The following is a 26,983-nucleotide window of genomic DNA, read 5'->3' as shown; positions in this document are numbered from 1 at the left end:
TCAAGAGTCTGGGAGGTGGAGGCTGGTGGCTGGTGGCTGTTGATGATTGTTCCCTGCCAGGCTGTGTCGGATCCCGTATCCAAAGTATATGAGAAATCCTAGAAGGGAGATGAGACGATGAGAAGGAAATGTAGGTGCTCTCCTCACTTCCAAATGCCCAGTAGACCTTCTATGGTGTCTGATACAGTGTGGGGAGAAATAGTAGGAAGATGTTGGGTGCAGTCGTTCAAGTAACCTCTTTATCCCAGAAAGCAACTTACCAATGGCATTCCAGACGCCAAAAAGGGCCCAGGTCCCAGAGGTCGTCTGCATCATCAGGTAAACGTTCACGAAGATGCTGACCAGCGGGAAGACAGGCAGAGCAGGGACCTGTGGGCAGAGGCAGCTCATCCCTGAACACAGCCCAGATGTCTGAAAGGGGACCCTGCCCCACGTGGGTGGGAGGCTCCTGTCCTCCTCGGGCTGTGCATTCAGTGCCTACTGAGATCGTGTATGCAAAGCCCTGAGGGTGGATCAGGGAAGAGTCCATTGGTTTCAGTAACTCCCCTCATTCCCTGTCCAGGAAAGGACATTTTGCCATCAAAGGACACAGACCTCATTCACCCAAGGAGGACACTTTGGACACATCAGCTCACTTACCCTGAATGGAAGAGGAGAGGGGTCCTGGGGCTGCCTCCAGATGATGGCTGTGACCCCAGTGATGAGCAGCAGCAGCAGCACAGCCACTGTTGTGAGCACGGGGTCTCCAGAGAACACCTGGCTGGGCCACTGGGCCAGGATCAGGCTCAGGATAATCAGCAGGAGAACTGCAAGGGTCAAGGAGGAGGACAGGCTGGACCCAGAAGACAAAGACGTCAGGATCTCGGGTCACATCCCTCCCTGAAACCACCAGTATCAGGAAGGGCCATCATATCTGCAAGACTCCCACTGACAAAACACACACTTTAACTCCATCCTGTCAATTTCAAAATATGACCAAAGAGACATCCCAGTGCTCACCAAGCAGGAAGGCACATTTATACACAATCTGGGCAGATTTCTCAGTGGGGCTGCTGCTGACAGGCAACCACAGACTCTTGAGAGTCTTTGAGCTTCCTGCTTCAGGTTCAGAGTCCAAAGGATTTTCCTTGACTAGAGGCTTCATCTGAATTTTGTCTTCTGTTTTCTCATTCTTGCTTAAATTCCAGTCTGGCTGGTATCTGAATTAGAGATATTATAGGAATATTAACATCAGTCCCTACTCATTCAGAAACAGATATCCTAATGCACCACTTTCCTGCCTTAAGCAGAGCAGGACTTTAGAAGGCTGAAGGAGGTGGCGGGTGGGGGGTAGGGGGTGAGGCCAAGAGGGCAGAAGAATAGGATGGGGAGACCACTTTCTCTGCCACAAATTCTTCGAAAGAACACTTGAACGCTGAGCAAACTCCACAAAACAAATTCTGAACGTTGGCAGAGGCCAGGAGCCACCCAGAAAAGCAGCCCATTGTCTTCAAAAGGAGGTAGGACAAAATATAAAAGATAAAAAGAGAGACAAAATAGGGACAGAGATCCGTCCCGGGAAGGGGTTCTAAAAAGAGAAGTTTCCAAACACCAGGAAACGCTCTCACTAGCTGGTCTGGGGGAGTTTTGGAATCTCAGAAGGCAACAAAACCAGGAGGAAAAATAAATAAAACCCACATGTTACATCCCTAATGGCAACTCCCAGAGGAGAAGTACCCCAGACGCTTTCCTCCACCACCAGCAAGCAGGGACTGAATGGGGATGAGCTGGCTGCCTTGCTTAGGGTAAGGACCATGCCTGAATGCCTTGAGGGCAATCTGAGGGAGCTAACATGAGATGGAAACCTAAACTGTGGAATAGCCAGAAAGAGCGAGGGGAAAAAGAGAGAGAGAGAGAGGGAGAACTATCCCGCGAAAAGCCCAAACCTAAGGCACTGCTGGCCTGCTCACAGAACAAAGGACTGAGAGAAAACCAGAGGAGAGCTAGCTGGCTGCGGACAGGCCATCCCCAGCTGGAGGCAGGTGGCGGGTAGCCAGAGCCGGAAAGGGGCAATCTTGGCCCCAGAGAGGGCATCCCCTACCAAACTGTGAAGAGGCTTCCAGTTTCTAACCAAGACTTCCTGAGATTGTCGGAGGGTAACATCCACTGGGAGGGTCGCAGCCAGAGATCAGCAACCCAGAAAAGACACACCACCCACCAGAGACGGATGTGCCCCAGAAACCAAGCGGCTGGGCCCGGGCGGTGATAAGTCGCACCGCATCTTAGGAGAGTGTGCTCGCCCAGCACCTGGTCCCCTGAGCTGGTCGGATAATGGAAGGGCACAAAACACAGGCCCAACCAAGTCTGTGCTTTTGTGGAGTACCCGAGAACCTGAACCTGAGCAGCTTAGACCTGGGAGTGCATGCAACCCAGAGCCTGCTCCCTGCAGAGCAACCTGAAGCCTGAGCGTGTAGATTGGGAAAGCACACACGCGGTGAGCAGGGGCAAACCTAGTATGGCTGAGACACTGTGAGCACTCCCCACACACGCCTGTGATATTTGTTTGCAGTGTTCCTCCCTCCCCACAGCACCACTGAACGCATGAGCCTAAACAAGAGACCACCTTCGCTCCCTTGTGTCAGGTCGGAAATTAGACACTGAAGAGACCTGCAAACAGAAGAAGCTAAATAAACACAGGGAACAGCTTTGGAAGTGACAGGTGCCACAGATTAAAATCCCTGTCGTTAACACTGACTACAATGGAAAGTGCGTATAGATCTTGAGAAATATAAGCAGGAACAGGGAACTACCTGAAACTGAACTGACCCTACACTGCCCACAACAGCTCCAGAAAAACTCCTAGATATATTTTTACTATTATCAGTTTTTTAATTAAAATTTTTTTTCCTTTTTAAAATTCCTCTATTACTCCTTAAATTTTCACTTTCATAAACTACTATTACATTGCAAAAAAAAAAGACCCTATTTTCATATATATTTCTTATATATTTTGTGATTTTTTTATGATATTGTATTTTTGAGAGTCTAACCTCGACTCTAGATTTTTAATCTTTGCTTTATAGTATTTGTTATCAATTTTGTACATTTAAGAATCCAATCTTAAGTATGCATTTTTACTTAGGAATATGATTACTGGCTTGATTAATCTCTCCCCCTTTTGACTCTCCTTTTTCTCCCCCAGGTCACCTCTATCTCCTCTCTCCCCCTTCTCTTCTCAACCCAACTCTGTAAATCTCTGTGTGTTTTCCAGGCTGTTGAGAACACTTAGGGAACAGAGTACAGCTTAGATGTATCTCTCTCCTTTTGATTCCCCCCCTTTCTCCTCCTGCTCACCTCTATTTCCTTCCTTCCTCTCCTCTTCTCTGTGTAACTCCATAAACCTCTATGAGGGTTCCAGACTGTAGACAGCACATAGGGAATTGATTACTGGTCAGCTTGCTCTCTCCCCTTTTGATTCCCCCTCTTCTTGTCACCTCTATCTCCTTCCTCCCCCTTCTCTTCTGTGTAACTCTGTGAACCTCTCTGAGGATTCCAGACTGTGGAGAGCACATAGGGAATTGTTTACTGGCTAGCTTGCTCTCTCCCCTTTTGATTCCCCCTCTTCTCCTCCTGGTTACCTCTATCTCCCTCCTCCCGCTTCTCTTTTCCATGTAACTCTATGAACCTCTCTGGGTGTCCCTCACTGTGGAGAATGTTTTCACCATTAACCTAGAAGTTTTATCATCAGTGCTGTATGGATGGAGAAGTCTTGAGGCTACTGTAAGAAGAAGACTGAAAACCAGAGGCAGGAGACTTAAGCCCAAAACCTGAGAACACCAGAGAACTCCTGACTCCAGGGAAGATTCATTGATAAGAGATCATCCAAAAGCCTCCATACCTACACTGAAACCAAGCACCACCCACCAGCCAATAAGTTCCAGAGCAAGACATACCACGCATATTCTCCAGCAATGCAGGAACCTAGCCCTGAGCTTCAGTATACAGGCTACCCAAAGTCACACCAAACCCACAGACATCTCAAAACTCACTACTGGACACTTCATTACACTCCAGAGAGAAGAAATCCAACTCCATCCACCAGAACACTGACACAACTTCCCTAACCAGGAAACCTTGACAAGCTGCTTGTCCAAACCCACCCACAGGGAGGAACCTCCACAATAAAGAGGAACCACAAACTGCCAGAATACAGAAAGGCCACCCCAAACACAGCAACCTAAATAAGATGAAAAGGCAGAGAAATACTCAGCAGGTAAAGGAACATGATAAAAGCCCACCAAACGAAACCAAAGAGGAGGAAATAGGGAGTCTCCCAGAAAAAGAATTCAGAAAAGTGATAGTAAAAATGAACCAAAATCTTGAAAACAAAATGGAGTTACAGATAAACAGCCTGGAGACAAGGATTGAGAAGATGCAAGAAATGTGTAACAAGGACCTAGAAGAAATGAAAAAGAGTCACTCAATAATGAATAATGCAATAAATGAGATCAAAAACACTGGAGTGAACCAACAGTAGTTTAACGGGGGCAGAAGATAGGATAAGTGAGGTAGAAGATAGAATGGTAGAAATAAATGAAGCACAGAGGGAAAAAGAATTAAAAGAAATGAGGACAACCTCAGGGACCTCTGGGATAATGTGAAACTCCACAACATTTGAATCATAGGAGTCCCAGAAGAAGACAAAAAGAAAGGCCATGAGAAAATACTTAAAGAGGTAATAGTTGAAAAATTCCCTAAAATGGATAAAGAAATAGTCACCCAAGTCCAAAAATCCCAGAGAGTCTCACACAGGATAAACCCAAGGTGAAACACCCCAAGACACATATTAATCAAATTAACAAAGATCAAACACAAAAAATAAATATTAAAAGCAGCAAGGGAAAAACAACAAATAACACACAAGGGGATTCCCGTAAGAATAACAGCTGATCTTTCAATAGAAACTCTCCAGGCCAGAAAGGAAAGGCCTGAAGGACATACTTAAACTGATGAAAGAGAAAAACCTACAACCCATATGACTGTACCCAGCAAGGATCTCATTCAAATAGGAAGGAGAAATCAAAAGCTTTACAGACAAGCAAAAGCTAAGAAATTCAGCACAACCAAACCAGCTCTCCAACAAATGCTAAAGGATCTTCTCTAGACAGGAAACACAGAAATGGTTTATAAACTCGAACCCAAAACAACAAAGTAAGTGGCAACAGGATCATACTTATCAATAATTACCTTAAATGTAAATGGGTTGAATGTCCCAGCCAAAAGACAAAGACTGGCTGAATGGATACTGAAAGAAGACCCCTATGTATGCTGTCTACAATAGACCCACCTCAAAACAAGGGACACATACAGACTGAAAGTGAAGGTCTGGGAAAAGATATTTCACACAAATGGAAATTAAAAAAAAAAAAAGCAGGAGTAGCAATATTCATTTCAGATAAAAAAGACTTTAAAACAAAGGCTGTGAAAAGAGACGAAGAAGGACACTACATAATGATCAAAGGGTCAATTCAAGAAGACAAAACAATTATAAATATATATGCATCCAACATAGGAGCACCGCAATATGTAAGGCAAATGCTAACAAGTATGAAAGGGGAAATTAAGAGTAACACAATAATAGTGGGAGACTTTAATACCCCACTCACACCTATGGATAGATCAACTAAACAGAAAATTAACAAGGAAACACAAACTTTAAATGACACAATGGACTAGTTAGGCCTAATTGATATCTATAGGACATTTCACCCCAAAACAAGGAATTTCACCCTTTTCTCAAGTGCACACAGAACCTTCTTGAGGATAGAATACATCCTCGGTCATAAATCTAGCATTGGCCAATTCAAAAAAATTGAAATCATTCTAAGCATCTTTTCTAACAACAAAGCAGTAAGATTAGATGTCAAATACCGGAAAAAAATTTTTTTTAATTCCAACATATAGAGGCTAAACAATACGCTTCTGAATAACCAACAAATCATAGAAAAAATAAAAAAGGAATCAAAATATGCATAGAAATGAATGAAAATGAAATCACAACAACCCAAAACCTGTGGGACACTGTAAAAGCAGTGCTAAGGGGAAGGTTCATAACAATACAGGCTCACCTCAAGAAACAAGAAAAAAGTCAAATAAATAACCTAACTCTACACCTAAGGCAACTAGAAAAGGAAGAAATGAAGAACTCCAGGGTTAGTAGAAGGAAAGAAATCTAAAAAATTAAGGCAGAAATAAATGCAAAAGAAACAAAGGAGATCATAGCCAAAATCAACAAAGCTAAAAGCTGGTTCTTTGAGAAGATAAATAACATTGACAAACATTAGCCAGACTCATCAAGAAACAAAGGGAGAAGAATCAAATCAACACAATTAGAAATGAAAATGGAGAAACCACCACAGACAATACAGAAATACAAAGGATCATGAGACTACTATCAGCAAATATAGGCCAATAAAATGGACAACTTGGAAGAAATGGGAAAATTCTTAGAAGAGTATAACTTTCCAAAACTGAACCAGGAAGAAATAGAAAACCTTAACAGACCCATCACAAGCACTGAAATCGAAACCGTAATAAGAAATCTTCCAGCAAACAAAAGCCCAGATGGCTTCACAGCTGAATTCTATCAAAAATTTAAAGAAGAGCTAACACCTATCCTACTCAAAATCTTCCAGAAAAGTGAAGAGGAAGGTAAATCTCCAAACTCATTCTAGGAGGCCACCATCACCCTAATACCAAAATGAGACAAAGATGCCACGAAAAAAGAAAACTACAGGCCAATATCACTGATGAACATAGATGCAAAAATCCTTAACAAAATGCTAGCAAACAGAATCCAACAACATACTAAAAAAATCCTACATCATGATCAAGTGGGCTTTATCTCAAGAATGCAAGGATTCTTTAATATCCACAAATCAATCAATGTAATACACCATATTAACAAATTAAAAGATAAAAACCATATGATTTTCTCCATAGATGCAGAGAAAGCCTTTGACAAAATTCAACATCCATTTGTGATAAAAAAAAAAAAAACTCTCCAGAAAACAGGAAGAGAACGTGCATACCTCAACATAATAAAAGCTATATATGACAAACCCACAGCAAACATTATCCTCAACGGGGAAAAACTGAAAGCATTTCTCCTAAAGTCAGGAACAAGGCAAGGGTGCCCATTCTCACCACCACTATTCAACATAGTTTTCGAAGTTTTGGCCACAGCAGTCACAGCAGAAAAAGAAATAAAAGGAATCCAGATTGGAAAAGAAGTAAAACTCTCGCTGTTTGCAGATGACATGATCCTCTACATAGAAAACGCTAAAGACTCTACCAGAAAATTACTAGAGCTAATCAATGAATATGCTAAAGTTGCAGGGTATAAAATTAACACACAAAAATCCCTTGCATTCCTATACTCTTAACAATGAGAAAACAGAAAGAGAAATTAAGGAAACACTTCCATTCACTATTGCAATGAAAAGAATAAAATACTTAGGAATATATCTACCCAAAGAAACAAAAGACCTATATATAGAACATTAAAAAAATATTGATGAAAGAAATCAAAGAGGACACAAATAGATGAAATATACAATGTTAATGGATTGGAAAAATAAATATAGTGAAAATGAGTATACTACCCACAGCAATCTATAGATTCAATGCAATCCCTAAAAGCTACCAACAATATTTTTCACAGAACTAGAACAAATAATTTCACAACTTGTATGGAAATGCAAAAACCTCAAATAGCCAAAGCAATCCTCAGAAAGAAGAATGGAACTGGAGGAATTGACCTGCCTGCCTTCAGACTATACTACAAAGCTACAGTCATCAAGACTGTATGGTACTGGCACAAGGACAGAAATATAGATCAATGGAACAAAATGGAAAGCCCAGAGATCAATCCACGCACCTATGGACACCTTATCTTTGACAAAGGAGGCAAGACTATACAATGGAGAAAAGACAATCTCTTCAACAACTGGTGTTGGGAAAACTGTTCAACCACTAGTAAAAGAAAGAAACTAGAACACTTTCTAACACCATACACAAAAATAAACTCAAAATGGATTAAAGATCTAAATGTAAGACCAGAAACTATAAAACTCCAAGAGGAGAACATAGGCAAAACACTCTCTGACATAAATCACAGCAGCATCCTCAATGACCCACCTCCCAGAGTAATGGAAACAAAAGCAAAAATAAACAAATGAAACCTAATTAAACTGAAAAGCTTTGCACAACGAAGGAAACTATAAGCAATGTGAAAAGACAGCCTTCAGAATGGGAGAAAAGAATAGCAAACGAAGCAACTGACAAAGAATTAATCTCAAAAATGTACAAGCAGCTCCTGCAGCTCAATTCCAGAAAAGTAAATGGCCCAATCAAACAATGGATCAAAAAACTAAACAGACATTTCCCCAAAGAAGACACACAGATGGCTAACAAACACATGAAAAGATGGTCAACATCACTCATTATCAGAGAAATGCAAATCAAAACCACAATGAAGTACCAACTCACGATGGTCAGAATGGCTGCTATCCAAAATCTACAAGCAATAAATGCTGGAGAGGGTGTGGAGAAAAGGGAACCCTCTTACACTGTTGGTGGGAATGCAAACTAGTACAGCTACTACGGAGAACAGTGTGGAGATTCCTTAAAATACTGGAAATAAAACTGCCATATGACCCAGCAATCCCACTGCTGGGCATACACACCGAGGAAAGACACGTGTACCCCAATGTTCATCGCAACACTGTTTATAATAGCCAGGACATGGAAGCAACCTAGATGTCCACATCTAGACGAATGGATAAGAAAGCAGTGGTACATATACACAATGGAATATTCAGTTCAGTTAAGTTCAGTCACTCAGTCATGTCCGACTCTTTGCTACCCCATGAATCACAGCACGCCATACCTCCCTGTCCATCACCAACTCCCAGAGTTCACCCAGACTCACGTCCATTGAATCAGTGATGCCATCCAGCCATCTCATCCTCTGTCGTCCTCTTCTCCTGCCCCCAATCCCTCCCAGCATCAGAGTCTTTTCCAATGAGTCAACTCTTCACATGAGGTGGCCAAAGTACTGGAGTTTCCGCTTTAGCATCATTCCTTCCAAAGAAATCCCAGGGCTGATCTCCTTCAGAATGGACTGGTTGGATCTCCTTGCAGTCCAAGGGACTTTCAAGAATCTTCTCCAACACCACAGTTCAAAAGCATCAATTCTTCAGTGCTCAGCCTTCTTCACAGTCCAACTCTCACATCCATACATGACCACAGGAAAAACCATAGCCTTGACTAGACGGACCTTAGTTGGCAAAGTAATGTCTCTGCTTTTGAATATACTATCTAGGTTGGTCATAACTTTTCTTCCAAGGAGTAAGCGTCTTTTAATTGCGTGGCTGCAGTCACCATCTGCAGTGATTTTGGAGCCCAAAAAAATAAAGTCTGATACTGTTTCCACTCTTTCCCCATCTATTTCCCATGAGGTGATGGGACTGGATGCCATGATCTTCATTTTCTGAATGTTGAGCTTTAAGCCAACTTTTTCACTCTCCTCTTTCACTTTCATCAAGAGGCCTTTTAGCTCCTCTTCACTTTCTGCCACAAGGGTGGTGTCATCTGCATATCTGAGGTTATTGATATTTCTCCCAGCAATCTTGATTCCAGCTTGTGTTTCTTCCAGTCCAGCGTTTCTCATGATGTACTCTGCATAGAAGTTAAATAAGCTGGGTGACAATATATAGCCTTGACGTACTCCTTTTCCTATTTGGAACCAGTCTGTTGTTCCATGTCCACTTCTAACTGTTGCTTCCTGACCTGCATACAGATTTCTCAAGAGGCAGGTCAGGTGGTCTGGTATTCCCATCTCTTTCAGAATTTTCCACAGTTGATTGTGATCCACACAGTCGAAAGCTTTGGCGTAGTCAATAAAGCAGAAATATACGTTTTTCTGGAACTCTCTTGCTTTTTCCATGATCCAGCGGATGTTGGCAATTTGATCTCTGGTTCCTCTGCCTTTTCTAAAACCAGCTTGAACATCCGGAAGTTCACGGTTCATGTATTACTGAAGCCTGGCTTGGAGAATTTTGAGCATTACTAGCATGTGAGATGATTGCAATTGTGCGGTAGTTTGAGCATTCTTTGGTGTTGCCTTTCTTTGGAATTGGAATGAACACTGACATTTTCCAGTCCTGTGGCCACTGCTGAGTTTTCCAAATTTGCTGGCATATTGAGTGCAGCACTTTCACAGCATCATCTTTCAGGATTTGAAACAGCTCCACTGGAATTCCATCACCTCCACTAGCTTTGTTCGTAGTGATGCTTTCCAAGGCCCACTTGACTTCATTCCAGGATGACTTCATTCCAAGCCCACATTCCAAGATGTCTGGCTCTAGGTGAGTGATCATACCATCATGATTATCTGGGTCATGAAGATCTTTTTTGTACACTTCTTCTGTGTATTCTTGCCACCTCTTCTTAATATCTTCTGCTTCTGTTAGGTTCATACCATTTCTGTCCTTTATCGAACCCATCTTTGTATGAAATGTTCCCTTGGTATCTCTAATTTTCTTGAAGAGATCTCTAGTCTCTCCCATTCTGTTCTTTTCCTCTATTTCTTTGCACTGTTCACTGAAGCAGGCTTTCTTATCTCTTCTTGCTATTCTCTGGAACTCTGCATTCAGATGCTTATATCTTTCCTTTTCTCCTCTACTTTTTGCTTCTCTTCTTTTCACAGCTTTTTGTAAGGCCTCCCCAGACAGCCATTTTGCTTTTTTGCATTTCTTTTCCATGGAGATGGTCTTGATCCCTGTCTCCTGTACTACTCACCCATTAAAAAGAATACATTTGAATCAGTTCTAATAATGTAGGTGAAGCTGGAGCCTATTATTCAGAGTGAAGTAAGGCAGAAAGAAAAACACCAATACAGTATATTAATACATATATATGGAATTTAGAAAGATGGCAACAATAACCTTATATGTAAGACAGCGAAAGAGACACAGATGTATAGCACAGTCTTTTGGACTCTGTGGGAGAAGGCCAGGGTGGGATGATCTGAGAGAATAGCATTGAAACGTATATTATCATATGTGAAACAGATCACCAGTCTAGGTTTGATGCATGAAAAAAGGTGCTCAGGGCTGGTGAACTGGGATGATCCAGAGGGATGGGATGCAGAGGGAGGTGGGAGGGGGGTTCAGGATAGGGAATACGTGTAAACCCATGGCTGATTCATGTCAATGTACGGCAAAGACCACTCCAATATTGTAAAGTAATTAGCCTCCAATTTAAAAAAAAAAACCTGAAGAGGATGAACGGCCATTAAGTCTTCAGGAATGTAAGAGCCCCAGTCAGGGTGCAGTGGAGTCTCACCTGAGGACAAGGACCAAAAACGCCACCACAGTGTAAACCAGCAGGTGTCCAATCGACATGAGGTCCACCAGATTACTGAACTCAAAGAGCAATGCCATGATACCTAGAATGAGGGCACAAACGAGGTGGGGGTCAGCAGTGAGAAACCGCTGGATGTACCTAGATAAGGAAAGGGATCAGAGGAGGAGTGAATTCTCTTGCTCACCTGCGAGAATTCCAGAGGACACGGTGGCCATGATGGGGGTCTTCGTGCGGGCATGGGTTCGGGCAAGTCCTCGGAAAAGGAGCCCGTCCTCTGCCATTTCCTGGATCACCTGAGGCACGGGGAACAAGGAGCTCTGCAGTCTGGAAGGGACGGTGGGAACACGGGTGGGGATGTTGAGAAGCAGGAGAGACCAGGGCTCTGGCTCCCTAGTCTACCTGGTAAGGGGTCTTCCCCTCTCGTCTCTCAATCCCAAGGGCTGAAACACCTGAGCAACTGACAGTTCATGGAGAGAAGGCCTTGACACTGACCTGTATAAAAGAAAACAGAGGATGCCAACAGCCACGACATATCTGGCAGGGCCCCACCCAACATGGACGAAAGCCTGAGGAAAAGGGCTGTCAGGCTGAATCTGGTAGTAGGGCACCATGAGGGTGAGAGTCGCCGAGACACCAAAATACGCCAAAAAGCAGATGAAGACCGTGCTCATGATGCTGATGGGGATGGAGCGATGAGGATTTGGGGCTTCTTCCCCTGCAGGGTTGGTAAACATCTCAGCTTAGGAAAACACTGATGGCACAGCACAAAATCCACTTTCCTCTAAACTTTCAAGAGCTTTTAAAAATCTTCTATCAACCCCTATGCCCAAGGGCAGCCCAATCCTCTGATGGGGCACAAAATGACCAGTTACCTTTAGTGACAATGTCATCAAAACCCACAAATGAGTAGAAACATAGAGCTGCTCCATGGAGAATTCCGTCATAGTTGAAGGGCACAAACCCTCCAGAACCCAGAGGGCCCAAGCTACAGTGAGAGAAGAAGCAAGAAAGGCCGTGAGGGAGGTGCATTCAGTCATCTCTGCTGGACTTCACAGTTAATACCACAAGCCCTGGGCTCCAGGACCTCATTATCCAGATCCACCAGCCCAGGTCTCTTTAGTCCCTGCCAGATTCCCAGCTCGGCACCAGCCCCAACAAGCATGACAAGGAACAGGAGCACCCTCCTGACCTATAGATGTCACCAGATTCAGACGTGTTCAATGTGTAGTCCTGTTCTGTGAGCTTCCAGTTGTGCAGGTCTCCCTTAATGAAGCCAGAGAGGATGATGAAACTGAGAACCAAAAGGTTGATGCCTGTGGATATTTTTCCAACCAGGACTGACTCACGTGCCCCCAGAACCAGTACTCCTGTGGGAAAGATGGAATATGAGACATTCCAAGATAGCCAAATCAAATCCACAGACACAGAAAGCAGACTAGTAGTTGCCAGGGGTTAGGGGGCTGGGAGATTAAGATGAATAGTTTGTCTTTGCTCAGTGGGTAGTGGGTTTTCTTTTGCTGTGATGAAAATGTTTGAAGCTAGATGAAGGTGATTGTTATACGTATTGAATGCTGTAAGTACCACTGAATTGCATATTTCAACATAGTTAGTTTCTTACTGTGGCCATTATCATATAATATGGGCTCAGTCACTCGGTCGTGTCCAACCCCTTGAGACACACGAAGTGTAGCCTGCCAGGCTCCTCTGTCCATGGAGTTTTCCAGGCAAGATTACTGGAGTGGGTTGCCATTTCCTACTCCAGTCACATAATATACACATCCATCAAATCATCATGATGTTCACCTTCAGCTTACATAGTGTTGTATGTCAATTATATATCAACAAGGCTAAGGAAAAATAATAAAATGGCTAATTTTATGCTATGTTAATTTCCTCCCATTTGAAAAAAGTCTCAGTACAGAGGAAGAAACTTGTCACTCTAAGTAAATAATTCTCAGCTGGGGGTGATTTGGGTCCCCAAGGGACATTTGGCAATGTCTGGAGACATCTGATTGTCACAATTTGGGAAATATGAGTCACAGGTGTTTAGTGAATGAGTTCCAAAGATGCTACACACCTGACTGATTGCTTAAGAAAATCCTGCAGTGCACACATCAGCCCCCAACACCAAAGGCTGTTTCAGCCTGGAAGGTCAGTAAAGCCAAGGGTGGGAAACAATGGTCTACATCTTGACTTCCTGTCTTTGGTTAACCAGACCCTAATTTCTAGTTCCCACAGTTCTGCCACCTCATGCCTTTCCCATCCTAGTTCCCCCGCCACCCCACATCCCAGTCTTCCCATCCTAACTTGAATCCCTGTCTCACCCGTGAGCAACAGCACCAGGGACAGGGCGACAAAGTCTGGATACTTGGCCAGATAGTAGGGCATATATGGAGAAAAAGTTCCCTCTAAGGCCTGAAAGATGCGGTTCCCAATCAGGCTGTCAAAGGCGATGCTCCAGGCCCTGGCCACGCTGCCCGTGACTGCAGCAGAATAAGAAGGAACATTCATTGACAAATAAAAATTGGACCCCCCCCCCCCCGTACACCAAGACCCCTTCGTGGATCACAGCATTGTCGTGGTGAAGGGTGAGCATAGCTCAATATAACTATGAGCCATGCCATGCAAGACCACTCAAGACGGACAGGTCACAGTGAAGAGTTCTGACAAAACACGGGCCCTGGAGAAGGAAATGGCAACCCACTCCAGTATTCTTGTTAGGAGGACCCCGTGGACAGCATGAAAAGGCAAACAGTTATGATGCCCGAAGAGGAGCCCTCCAGGTCAGAAGGTGTCCAACATGGGAAAGATTGAAGATAAAAGGAGAAGGGGGCGGCAGAGTATGAGATGGTTGGACAACATCACCGACTCAGTGAACATGAGTTTGAGCAAACTCCAGGAGATATTGGAGGACAGAGGAGCCTGGCGTGCTGTAGCCCATGGGGTTGCAAAGAGTTGGACACAATTTAGTGATGGAACAACAACAACAAATACAAAAAGTCATGTATGTTGGGGAAAAAATACAAAATACCAAATCTCAGAGAGCTTCTTTTCATGGAGTGGGGAAAATAGACCCAGATAATTCTAAAATATGTTAACTATTTAATGTCAGTGAGAGATCAAAGTTATGCAAGAAAAGAGAGAAGTGAGAGCAAGTTGTCTGGGTGATGAGGATTAAAATTTTAGTTCAAATGCTAATAGAAACTCTATGAAGGCAACCGCTAAGCGGAGACTTCAGTATGGTGAGGGGATAAGCCTGTGGGCCATGCCTCCCTCTCACCCACTCCCTACAGTGCCCTTTCCTCTGGGTTCTTGGTCCATCATTTAAGGAAAGCAGGGGAGAGCTGAGAAGAATGAAGCTGTGGACTTTTCCAGATGTTATTTCCCTCCTCCCCTCACGGAGTGGATGATGCAGTTCTCATGCATGACCAAAGACCCAAACTCCCACTTCTGGTCTCCTGAACTTCAGCCCCACACCTAGCCCCACCCATCCCCTCACCAACGACATAGGACAGGATGAGGTTCCAGGCAGTGACGAAAGCCCACAGTTCTCCCACGCTGATGTAGCTGTAGAGATATGCAGAACCGGTCCACGAGACCCGTGTCCCAAACTCGGCATAGCAGAGCCCAGACAACACAGAAGAGAGGGCAGCCACCAAGAAGGAGATGACGATCGCTGGCCCAGCGATGAACATGGCCACTTCTCCCACCAGGATGTACACACCGGCCCCCAGGGTGCTGGCCACACCGAAGGCCACCAGCTTCAGGATGTTCAGAGGTGCCGTGGGACTGTCAGAATCCTTGGTGGGCTCCAGGAGCCGCCTGCGGACCAGCTTCTGACCAAACTGGTGGAGATCCTGACACCGCATCCTGGATGGAGTTGAGGAGCTGTGATCTGCTGAAGAAACAAGACACGAAGCCATTAGCAAGGTCCACCTGCCCTTGGCCCTGGGAGTCCAAGTCCACGGAGCAGTGGAGCGATGAGGGGCAGGTGGTAAAAGGACACTTGGGACAAGGTCTCCATCTCTGAGCTTTGGTTTCTTCAAACACAAAAAAATCTTCTCACATGTTTCAAAGTTACTGGAAAGGCTTTTTAGAGAGAAGTGATGTGGAGAGGATTAGGTCTCCCCCAAAATGTGCCACTTGGAATATGGATTGTTGGGTGTGTGTCTGTGCTCACTCTGTCTGACTCTTTGAGACCCCCTGGACTGCAGCCTGCCAGGCTCCCCTGCTGTGGGATTCTCCAGGAAAGAATGCTGCAGTGGGTCGCCATGATCTCTTCCAGGTGATCTTCCCAACCCAGGGATCAATCCTGAGTCTCCTGGTTCTCCCGCATTGGCAGGTGGACTCTTTACCACTGAGACCCCTGGGAGATCCCTGGATTGTCTTGAGCTGAGGGCAGTTAAGACCTGCAGACTCAGGAAACGCTTTCTGTCTCTCCCTTAACTGCTCAAATGTAGATCTTCAAGCACAAACTTACATCCACTTATTGTGCCACAATATATAGACTTTTGAAGGTTTGTAGCGACTGTATGTTGTCAGATGATGGTTAGCAATGTTTCTTTTTACAGATACAGTGTCCTAGGACTACTAAATCTGAAGGAGTAAGGAAACCTGGAGCCTCGAAGGCTACAGTCAAAGGGACTGCAAAGAGTCAGACAAGACTGAGCAACTAAACAACAACAGGATTGGCGAAGCTTGGGTCCCCCCTGAGAGTTGGGAGAAGTTAGAAGGGGGTCATTTAGAATGTCAGGAGAGTTAACCTCAGTCCATTTACCTATGTTGTGGCAACAAAGATCTAATTGTAAGATAGCATTATAATCTAGAGACCCAAGTTTTAGGCCACTTTCCAACCCTCAACTTAAATAAGGGCCAAACCTTAAAGCAAACCTGAGTTTTCCTTTTCTTGGCCCATCTGGCTTTTGAAGGGAGTCCTCCCGGGTTGAGCTTCCCTGGGGGCTCAGACAGTAAAGAATCCGCCTGCAGTGCAGGAGACACAGATTCAATCCCTGGGTGGGGAAGATGCCCTGGAGAGGGGAATGGAAACCCACTCTAGTATCCTTTCCTGGAGAATCCCATGGACAGAGGAGCCTGGCAGGCCACAGTCCACAGGGTCGCAAAGAGTCACACATGATTTAGCAACTAAACAACAGCTACAACAAAGTGGGAGCAATTTGATGGCTGTGGTGGTAGGTGCTGTGCCTTGATTCCAGGCATGGTTCTCCCAAAGTTGATGAGGAAGCTCTGCTTGGGTGAGGGAAAGGCTGGGTGTTGTTGTTTAGGCAGAATGAGAGAAATGGGGAGAAGGGCAAGAAAAAGATAACTGGGGCTCCTTTATTGAGCAGACCTAGGTTAACCTCTGCAGGTCTTGGAAAGAGAACAAAGCAGAGAGTGAGAGCAAGTTCTCCTGTGAGAGAGAGAGAGTCAGAAGTCTCCAGCCAGCAGTTTGGGGAGACCTGCAGTTTACCGTGAAATCCTGGGTTTCAGTCCCAAATGATCCCGGAGACAGAGAGCCGTGAGTGCTGGCTTAGTTCTTTGCCCAAGAATTGGGCTCAAGTACGCTGTAAGAAAACGAGGACCTCTAGTCGCCAGTACATCGGGGGCTAGAAACTAGAGACAAGGTTCTCCTGGCTCTAGTACCCAGTTTAAACAAAAAAAAAAAAAAGAAGCATTTTTCCAGGAGGCAAAAACAAAAATATGGTAAAGGATTATTAGTAGAGACACAGCACAGTTGTGTGGGAGCACACAGAGGAACAGTTTGTTTAGTTAAGACAGAAGCCAGGCAGAACTCACACCCAAGAGAAAGGCTGTGGGCGTCCTCCAAAAGGAGGAGGAGCCGCATAAAGAGACTGTTAAATCGTCTATGCAGGGCAGTTCTTCCCGTCTTTGTTTACCTTGGCCAATTACCTGGCTTCTTTTTCCACACCTGCCCTGCCTTAGGACCCTCCCTGACAGGTGTGTGCAGCTATTTTTCTAGATGGATTCCAGCACACAGGCCTGTGAGGGCCTGGACATCACCTATTATGAGATGGCACGCCCTCCTTTTTGCCCCCCCACCCAAGGAGTTTTTCTACACATGTGTGGTGTCCCGAAGATAGAAAATCTGTGACCTCTTGACCTTTTACACACACAGGGTTTAGCCCCTTTCTGTCCCTGCCATGATTATTATAGTAACATGTCCACAGCAGGCAAAGTCCGGTTATTTACCCTGTTCCTGGCATTTCCACCTCCAAGTGCAAACAGAAGTCTAGTGTAAATATCTAGCCTAGACCTCACCTGCCTCGTTCCTCAGGAAACGTAAACAGAAGGCTAGTTGTAGATGTAGTTTTTCTCCTGTTCATCTACCCTTCGTGTGTCTTCTTTGCAGGCTCTAGACAGAGAACCTAGGAGGATAGAGGACAAGATTATCTGCCCCAAGAGCAATAAAGTTTAAATGCTTCTACAATATGATGAGGGTTCCCTGGTGGCTCAGATGTAAAGAATCTGCCTGCAATGCAGGAGTTCCCAGTTCAATCTCTGAATCAGGAAGATCTCCTGGAGAAAGGGATGGCAACCCACTCCAGTATTCTCACCTGGGTAATCAACCCCATGGACAGAGGAGCCTTGCAGGATATAGTCCATGGGGTCACAAAAGAGCCAGACACAACTGAGTGATTAAACAACAACAAATATATATATACACATACACATACGTATATATTCATACATGCATACAATGGAGTGAGACTCAGCCATGAAAAATGAAACAATGGTACTTGCAGCCTTATGGACCTAGAGCTTATCATAGTTAGTGAAGAAAGTCAGAAAGAGAAAGAAAGATACCATATGATACCACTTGTATGTGGAGTATAAAATACAGTCCAAATGAACTTATCTATGAAACAGAAAGAGACTCACAGATATAGAGACCACACATATGATAGCCAAGGGAGAGGGAGAAGGAAGGACTGGGAGTTTGGGATTAGCACATGCATACTATTTTATATAGATAAACAACAAGATCCTATGTATAGCACAGGGAACTATAATCAATATCTTGTGATAAATGTCACTGAAAAGAATATATCAATATATATGTATATCTGAGTCACTTTGCAGTACAGAAGAAGTTATCTCAACTGTAAATCAACTATACTTCAATAAAATGAAAAGAAAATAGTTCAAACTGAAGCAGCCAATAAGTGAGAGTCTAAATTTAAAAAAATAAGACATCTAAAATAGGCATTAGGGATTTAGTAGTAAGGAGCACTTCCTTCTTTCACAACAGCAGGACATTTGGAATCCAACCCACATATATTATACAGAAAAAAATTCCACATTGTTTTTAAAAAATCTGACTTTTTAAACAAGTGTAATATAAAAGGAGAAAACATACAGAGTTTAAAATAATGTAAGGACAGAGACTTAAGCCATGAGAAAGGCATGTCTGATATCACCTTGTATAGAATTTTCTTGTTGTTTAGTTACTCAGTCATGTAAGACTCTTTTGTGACCCTATGGACTGTAACATGACAGATTCCTCTGTCCATGGGGTTGCCCAGGCAAGAATACTGGAGAGGGTTGCCATTTCCTCCTTTAGGGGATCTTCCTGTCCCAGGGGTCAAACCCACGTCTCCTGCATTGGCAGGCAGATTCTTTACCACTGATGCACCAGGGAAGCCCAGTAGACAACCCCAACTGACAGGCACTCTCTTCCTGTTATGATTCATGAGAGAGCCACTCAGGTCCACCTCTGCTGCTTTCTCCCCACCCTCTCATCTTTCCAACATAATTTCCCATGTTTTTAATTCATCTCACAGTGACTGCAGTAACTGTCAGAGGCATGCTCACATTCCTGTTCTTTTTCCTTTTTCATTCAACAGTTATCCTGTGTTTCCAAGTGAGTGTCCTGATCATTATCCCTTCCCTAACTTCCCAGCCCTCTGACCTCTATCTCTCAAATGCTGCTACTACTGCTAAGTCGCTTCAGTCGTGTTTGACTCTGTGTGACCCCATAGATGACCTCCTACCAGGCTCCTCTGTCCCTGGGATTCTCCAGGCAAGAACACTGGAGTGGGTTGCCATTTCCTTCTCCAATGCATGAAAGTGAAAAATGAAAGGGAAGTCGCTCAGTCATGTTCTACTCTTCGTGACCCCATACTAACACCTTTTCATTTTTGTGTACTTCCTAAAGTGTCTGAAATTAATACTCAATTCTATATCCATCGCTGAGTTTGGGTGCTTTGTATTTACATTATACGTGAATATTGTACATTGATGTTGAGTTCACTGGCCTGTGATTCACAGTTGATAACCTGCCCCCTTCCCCTCCCCCACTCCGGGATTCAGCATGTTAGTCCTGCCATCTGTGCCTCCTCTTTCTGCCTCTTTTCTGTCTCAGATGGAAACACTTCTTCATCACACTCTGTCTCTCTCTTGCCTTCTGCCCCCTCCCCCATGCATCCTGTTTTTGACATGAATTCATCACTGTGCCTTAGACCAGTGGGTTTCCTGTCTTGGTTGCATTTGGAAACCAATCCAAATCCCTAAGCCAGGCTAGCCCTGACAGAACGGAAACTAAATCACAGGGGAGTCGAGAAAAAGTCATGTGACCTGGGAAGAGGATGAAACAATTCCCAATCATGGTATCGTCAAAGATTCTTCCATTATGAGGGGACCCTCTTGGGAACGCACACACACACACACACCACGAGTTTTCTCCATTATCTTGTAATAGGAAGGAGTCTAGAAATAAATGTAGTTTTTTCGTGTTTGTTGATATTCTTACTCTTTGGACTTCCCTGGTGGCACAGTGGATGAGAATCCACCAGCCAATGCAGGGCACGATTCCTGGTCTGGGAAGATCCCAGGTGCCATGGAGCAACTAAGCCTGTGCTCCACAACTACTGAGCCTGTGCTCCACAATAAGAGAAGCCACCGCAAGAAGCATGCACACCAAAGCAAAGAGTAGACCCCTCGCCACAACCAGAGAGAAAGCCCACGTGCAGCAACTAAACCTAGTGAGGCCAACATTTTAACAGCTTTTAAAAAATCAAATGTTTTGTAAAATTTGCCAGTGAAACTATCTTTTCTGTGTTGAGAGGTTTCTTATCACTGATCTAACCTCCTTACTTAGTATTCATATTGTTTATTTTACCCTGATTTTGTCTTGATATGTTGGATGCTTCTAAATTTTGGTCTGTTTCTTCTAGGCTATCCAATTTGTTGGCATATAGTTTTTCATAGTAGTTTCTTATAAGACTGTGTATATTTAAAGTACCATTTATAATATCTCCTCCTTTCTGATTTTATTCATTTGAGTGTTCTCTTTTTACATTAAAAAAATTATTTATTTTAATTGGAGGCTAATTACTTTCCAATATTGTAGTGGTTTTTGCCATACATTGACATGATTCAGCCACAGGTGTATTGCTTTATAATGTTGTGTTAGTTTCTGCGATATAATGAAGTGAATCAGCTTTGTTGCTGGTTAGTCATTCAGTCGTGTCTGACTCTGTGCCAGTCCGTGAACTGTAGCCTGCCAGGCTCTTCTGTCCATGGGATTCTCCAGGCAAGAATACTGGAGTGGGTTATTTCCTTCTCCAAGGAATCTTCCCAACCCAGGGATCAAACCGGCATCTCCTGCATTGGCAGGTGGATCCTTTACTGCTGAGCCACAAGGGAAGGAAGCCCAGTGAATAGCTATATGTATACATATGTCCCCTCCCTGCTGGGCCTCCCTCCCACCCCGTCCCCCATCCCAACCCTCTAGGGCATCACAGAGCTGCAAGCTGAGGTGCCTGTGCTTTATGCAGGTTCCTATTAGCTATCTGTTTTGCACATGTAGTGTATACATGTCAATCCTAATCCCCCAGTTTGTTCAACTGTCTCCTTCCCCCACTGGGTCCTCATGTCAATGAGCTATCACTTCACAGAAGTCAGAATGGTCACCATTGGAAAATCTACAATCAGTAAATGCTGAAAAGGATGAGGAGAGAAGGGAGCTCTTCTGCACTGTTGGTGGGAAAGTAAACTGACACAGGCACTATGGAAAACAGGATGGACATTCCTTAACAAACTAGGAATAAAACTACCATATGACCCGACAATCCACTACTGGGCATAAACCCTGAGATAACCAAAGTCAAATCAAACCAAATCACAAAGATACATGTAAGTGAATGTTCTTTGCAGCCCTGTTTACAACAGGCAGGACATGGAAGCAACCTGGATGTATACAGCCAGGTGAATGGATAAAGAAGATGTGGTACATATATATAACAAAATATCACTCAGCCATAAAATGGAAATAATTTCAGTCACTTGTAGTGAGGTAAATGAACCTAGAGTCTGTTATACAGAGTGAAGAAACTCAGAAAGAGAAAAGCAGATATTGTATATCATGCATATGTATGGCATCTTAAAAAATAGGACAGATCAACCTATTTGTAGGGAAGGAATGGAGATGCAGATGTAAGAACAGACTTGTGGACACAGTTGAGGGAGGAGAGAGTAGGACGAACTGAGAGAGGAGCGCTGACATTTATACACGATTGTGTGTGAAACAGACAGCTCGTGGAAACCACTGTAGAGCACGGGGAGCTCAGTCTGGAGCTCTGTGGTGACCTAGAGGGATGGGGACATACACATATAGTTATGACTGAGCCTCCTTGTTTTAAGGCAGAAACCAGCACAACATTGTAAAGTGATTATTCTCCAACTAAAAAAGTGTAAAAATTAAAAAAATAAAGTATTAAATTTTGGGAAATAAAAAAAAAAGGAAAAACAGATGGCCTCCCAAGTGCCTGAAGAGAGGGAGGACTAATCTTCATTCTCAATCAGAAATGAGAGACTGTGTTTTCAATCCTTTGGGACATAGAATGTCTCCCCATCACACTTGCTCTGCAGGGCTAGGCTGACTCAGTGAACACCAGTTAAGGTCAGGCGGCTTCTGTCCATGTTACTCTAAAGTTCAAGTTGAGAATTATGTGCTGGAGTCCAACTCCAGCAGCCAGGGATTCAACCTAAGAGATGGATGGTGTCAGTGAATGAGGCAGCCTCTCATTTTTCTATGGACTGCCTGTTTATTCCAAGGTTAAGATTCTCTTTTATACTTTTACAAAAGCATTAGGCCAGAGGTTTGACATTTTCAGATCCCCCTCTCCCAGATTTATTATCTCCATGAATCATTGGTGCTCTTCAAACAGAGTTCCTGCTTCAGTGATTCTCTCAGAATTAACCTTATCATCTGTTATCTACCTCCTCTAATGTGTCCTATAGCTAACTTGTGATTACACTGTAACTTATGCTACACTCCTCAGTTTACTACTTATCTTCCTAAATCCTGTTTGCCCCTAACATCCTGAGCTCACTGTCTCTTAAAAAGGCTTCTAGCTATACTGTCTCTAAAAATTCCTAACTTCTATAAGCTATAGTAAAATATGCTAATTTTACAACATTCCCTAAATCTTTAACTTCTAACTTTTTGAATTATTTCTAAACCCTAAACTCAGTAAACTTCTTCACCACAAACATTCTCCTCACAAATAGGCTTCAGATATCAATCCCTCCCATGGCCTCAAGCTGCGGCCTATGTGCTCATCCTGGAACACTTTTTTGTAAAAGTCCTTGAACAAATGTCAATGATTAACTTTATGAATTATTTTCAGAGCAATGCTGCAGAAGGCTTTATGCCTTCTCATGCTCCTCTCAAGAACAATAAGCACCTTAATATTCCTTTTCAGTCAACTCAGCTGAGGAGAGGAAAAGACAAATCAGAATTACAAGGCCTAACTCCTTCATCCCGGGATCCGTGCCTGCAGACTGGGGAGAGGGGGCTGGGGACTGTGCCTCCATCTCCCCCTTTTTTATTTTTTAGAGCATAGGTATGAAACTCAGTAGATAGAGCAGAGAATTTTTGGCTGAGTATTCTGAAAAGGCACGGGGTCATCACACAAATCAGAACTAACAGGCATAAGCACATGGCCACATTAATCATTACTGTACAAAGAATCCGTGGGAAAGATATCCCTCCAGATTTTCAAAGAGGGAATTAGAAAGCCATTGAGAGGAAAAGTCAGATTCCGCCTGCTTCATATTCTGAATATCCTGATGCAACTTCGAAATATCAATACTAAAATCTGAATGATTCCAGACGCCTAAAATATGACTTCTAATGCGTTCCCAAGAGTGCATGGACTCATTCACTTGTAGAGGAGTAACACACATCCATTTAAATTCAGCATGGCACCTTAAACACAATTTAATTTTTAAATTTGTAATTTCTTGCCCCATAAGCAGAACTGCTTCTTCTAAAGCATTGACCTTATTTTCTATTTTCTTATCTATAATTTCCTGCATAGTAAGAGCTACGGAGACATTTTTGGACAGCTGATCAACAAACGAGGCAGTATGCACTTCTTTTGACAGGGCAACAGCAGAAACCGTAACTGATGCAATTATAGCAATCAAGGCAGTTATTCCCACAACCAGAGCTGCAATGAATCTCTTAGGTTGAGAAATTAAGCCATTAAGTTCATATAAAACTTTCAATGCATAATCATCAAACCATTGTCACTCTAATTTTACAGGAACCATCAAATATGGTGGTTGTTTTACAATCATCACAGCCTTATAATTATTATAATCATTCCCATCAACACAATTTGATATAAAACAATTCACACATATAACATTGTAAACAGTTTCTCCTTCAGAAACTTGCAAATCACTCTGATTTCTGGCCAACAAAAAGGCATAGGGAGAATGTATGCAGGCCCATACAGTTTATCTTTGTTCATTTAAAGGTCTATGTAAAATCACAGGTGCCACATCAGCCAGTGCTTTCCAAAACTCAGGCTGCATGAGACCCGTTCCGTTGAAGCTCACTCAAGGAGGAACCCATCCATTAGCATGCCACCTAGTAATTACTAAAGGCATAGGGAGAAATGAATTATTCCATGTGGACCTAAAAGGTTCTACATAAATTAAGCCCCATTGTTGATTCAAAAGATAGGGGCACCCCCAGTCGGTCAGAAAATGTCTGGTGGCAGCAATGGAAATAGATAACTTTGTGGCGTACATGCATTCTTTCCAACAAGGAAAGCCAGAAATTCTGCTTATGCTTTCCCAGGCCTGTAGTCCTTGTTCATCAGAGTCCGAGGTGGGGACTGCACAGCTTGGATAGTCCTTTAAATGAGGGGCTGCCTTTTTTAAGGCTTCAAATACTCTTTCTTGCGCCCCTGGCATCAGCAGCTGTAAAGACCAAAAGTCTATCTTGCCATCACTTCTCAGAGAATCAGTAAGCATGCCTTTCAAGGAAGTGCTAACGTATCCATCCAAAACTGGAGCTACTTCTTGAAGAGAGGAAGGTATGGCAAAGCAAATAGGTGGATAAATGGACACACCTGAAAAATTGAAGGGAGTGCTCACCACTGTTTTAACATTATTAGGATAGATGGGAGCCCTGCCCAAAAGAAGAGTATCATCAACAAAAACACGAATGAGTTCATTCATCCAATCAACAGGCAGGAAAGGCGGATTAGGCAAATAGGCACAATGAACTTCTTCTGCACTGGAGGGCCTTGGCTGACAAGCCAACACAGCAAGCATAGCCACAAACATTACCATAGGGGTGGCCTCAATTATGGTTGAGGACAAGCATTCAAAGAGTCAGGAAGCTATGATTAGTATCTGGGCCCTCTCTGCCCTTGAACAAGTCATATATTTCTCTGGACCTGTGTTTCCTTCTTGGTCAAATGCTTCTGATGAACCTTTGAGCCCTCTCATTAGGAACATAAAATGGTGCAGTTGCTATGGAAAAAGTATGGTGGCTCCTCCAAAAAACCAAAACTGAAATTACCATCATGGTTGGGCAATCCCATTTCTCAGTGTACACCAAAAGGAACTGAAATTGAGGTCACAGGAGGCATTTGCACACCCATGTTTGTAGCAGCTTGGTTCACAATAGCTGAAAGATGAAAGCAGCCCAAATGGCCATCCACGAAAAATGGATGAATAGAAAGTGATGTGTGCCTACAGAGGAATATTATTCAGGAATAAAAAGACAGGAAATTCTGACCCATGCTACAACAGGGACAATACCCTTGTGGACAAGAGACTTGAGGACAATATGCTAAATGATAAAAAGCCAGTCTCCAAAAGACAAATACTCTATAGTTCACTTCTATGAAGTACCTGATACAATCAAATTTACAGAGACAGAAATAGATGGGTGGTTTACTACGGCCTGGGTGAGAGGAAAAATAGGGAGTCATTGTTAAACGAGAACCCGGTTTCAGTTTTACAAGATGAAAAGAGTTCTGCAAATTGGTGTCACAGCTGCGTAAATTTACCAAATATTGCTGACCAGTTCATTCAAAAATAGTGAGGATGGCAAATTTAAGTGTATTTTACCACAATTAAAAAAAAATGATGCCGGTGATGAACAGGAGAGCCAGCCTCACAGAGTTGCTGAGTGTACAAAACTCTCAGGTAACTTAACATGAAGCACCAGCGAGTCGTCCTCAGCAGAATGCTCAGCTCCTAGATGAGGCATCAGCAAACATGGAGGGCAGAAAGGGACAGGAGACTGAAGGCAGTGGTACCCAAATCACAAACTCTATGTGAGGGTCATCTGAGTGTTGAGTGAGCACCAGTCTAAAACCGGTCGAAGAGCCTTTGGACATAGATTCAATCTCTCCCAGCCCCACCTCTTCTCACACAAACACAACAGCTCCCAACTCCTTCTACTTTCATCTGGAAAACGGGTCTCTCCACCCTCAGGCTGGAGCCGGGCTGACCCCTGCACTCTGGGATTGCAGAGGTCTCTTTGGGAGGATGTGAACTCAGCACCCAGTCTCCCACAGAAGAGGGTGACCCGAGACTTACTGGATCCCTGGAGCAGAGCCTGGAGCACTGGGTCAGTCAGGGAGGCTGAGGGTAAGTCGTGCACGGCAGGAGCTGATCTTTGTCCAAAAACCAAAGAGGGAAGTCTGAGCACAGAAGACAACCCTTAACCCCTGGGTAGTTGGGGTGGGGAGGCGGCTGGGAGGACCGGAAGCTTATGCAAAGTTCCTGTCAGCCCTTAACATGTCTGTGGTTACCGTCACAGGATTTTCAAAGATGTTTTTAAGCTGGGGTAATGTACAAATGACATCTCCCTCATAGCCCAGTCGGTAAAGAATCTGCCTGCATGCAGGAGACCAGGTTCGATTCCTGGGTTGGGAAGATCCTCTGGAGAAGGGATAGGCTACCTACTCCAGTATTCTCACTTGGAGAATCCCATACACAGAGGAGCCTGGCAAGCTAAAGTGCATGGGATCACAAAAGTTGGACATGACTTAGTGAATAAACCACCACCAATGTACAAATAACTGGAAATTGACCATTTTAACCCTCTTTAAGTAATCAGTTCAGTCATGTCATAACCAAAAGCAGAGTCCTGCTGCCGGCTCCTCAAAAGCCATTAAGAATACTGGAGGGTGGAATACAGGTTGGTGGAAGGAAAGTCTACTTTATTTTGGATGCCAGCAATGGGTGGGAGGGGGGTTATACTACTGCCAAAGGTCAACTCCCCTGCCCACTCCAACAAGCA

At 43.7% G+C, this 26,983-nt stretch overlaps 1 protein-coding gene across 1 annotated transcript; it reads right to left on the bottom strand.

Moving 5' to 3' along the window:
* LOC128062903 (cationic amino acid transporter 3-like) lies at positions 1-26,362 on the bottom strand. Its single transcript, XM_052655360.1, is given in 14 exon segments — positions 1-98; positions 261-369; positions 640-806; positions 1,000-1,199; positions 11,389-11,491; positions 11,594-11,733; positions 11,902-12,124; positions 12,282-12,394; positions 12,599-12,776; positions 13,734-13,892; positions 14,909-15,307; positions 17,686-17,716; positions 17,718-17,792; positions 26,278-26,362. Coding segments are annotated over 13 exon segments (1,953 nt in total). The 5' UTR covers positions 17,751-17,792; positions 26,278-26,362.
* Positions 26,363-26,983: the final 621 nt, after the last annotated feature.

Source organism: Budorcas taxicolor, chromosome 18, assembly GCF_023091745.1.
Source record: "Budorcas taxicolor isolate Tak-1 chromosome 18, Takin1.1, whole genome shotgun sequence".
Taxonomy (NCBI): domain Eukaryota; kingdom Metazoa; phylum Chordata; class Mammalia; order Artiodactyla; family Bovidae; genus Budorcas; species Budorcas taxicolor.
This window is presented reverse-complemented; position numbering and strand designations above follow the sequence as displayed.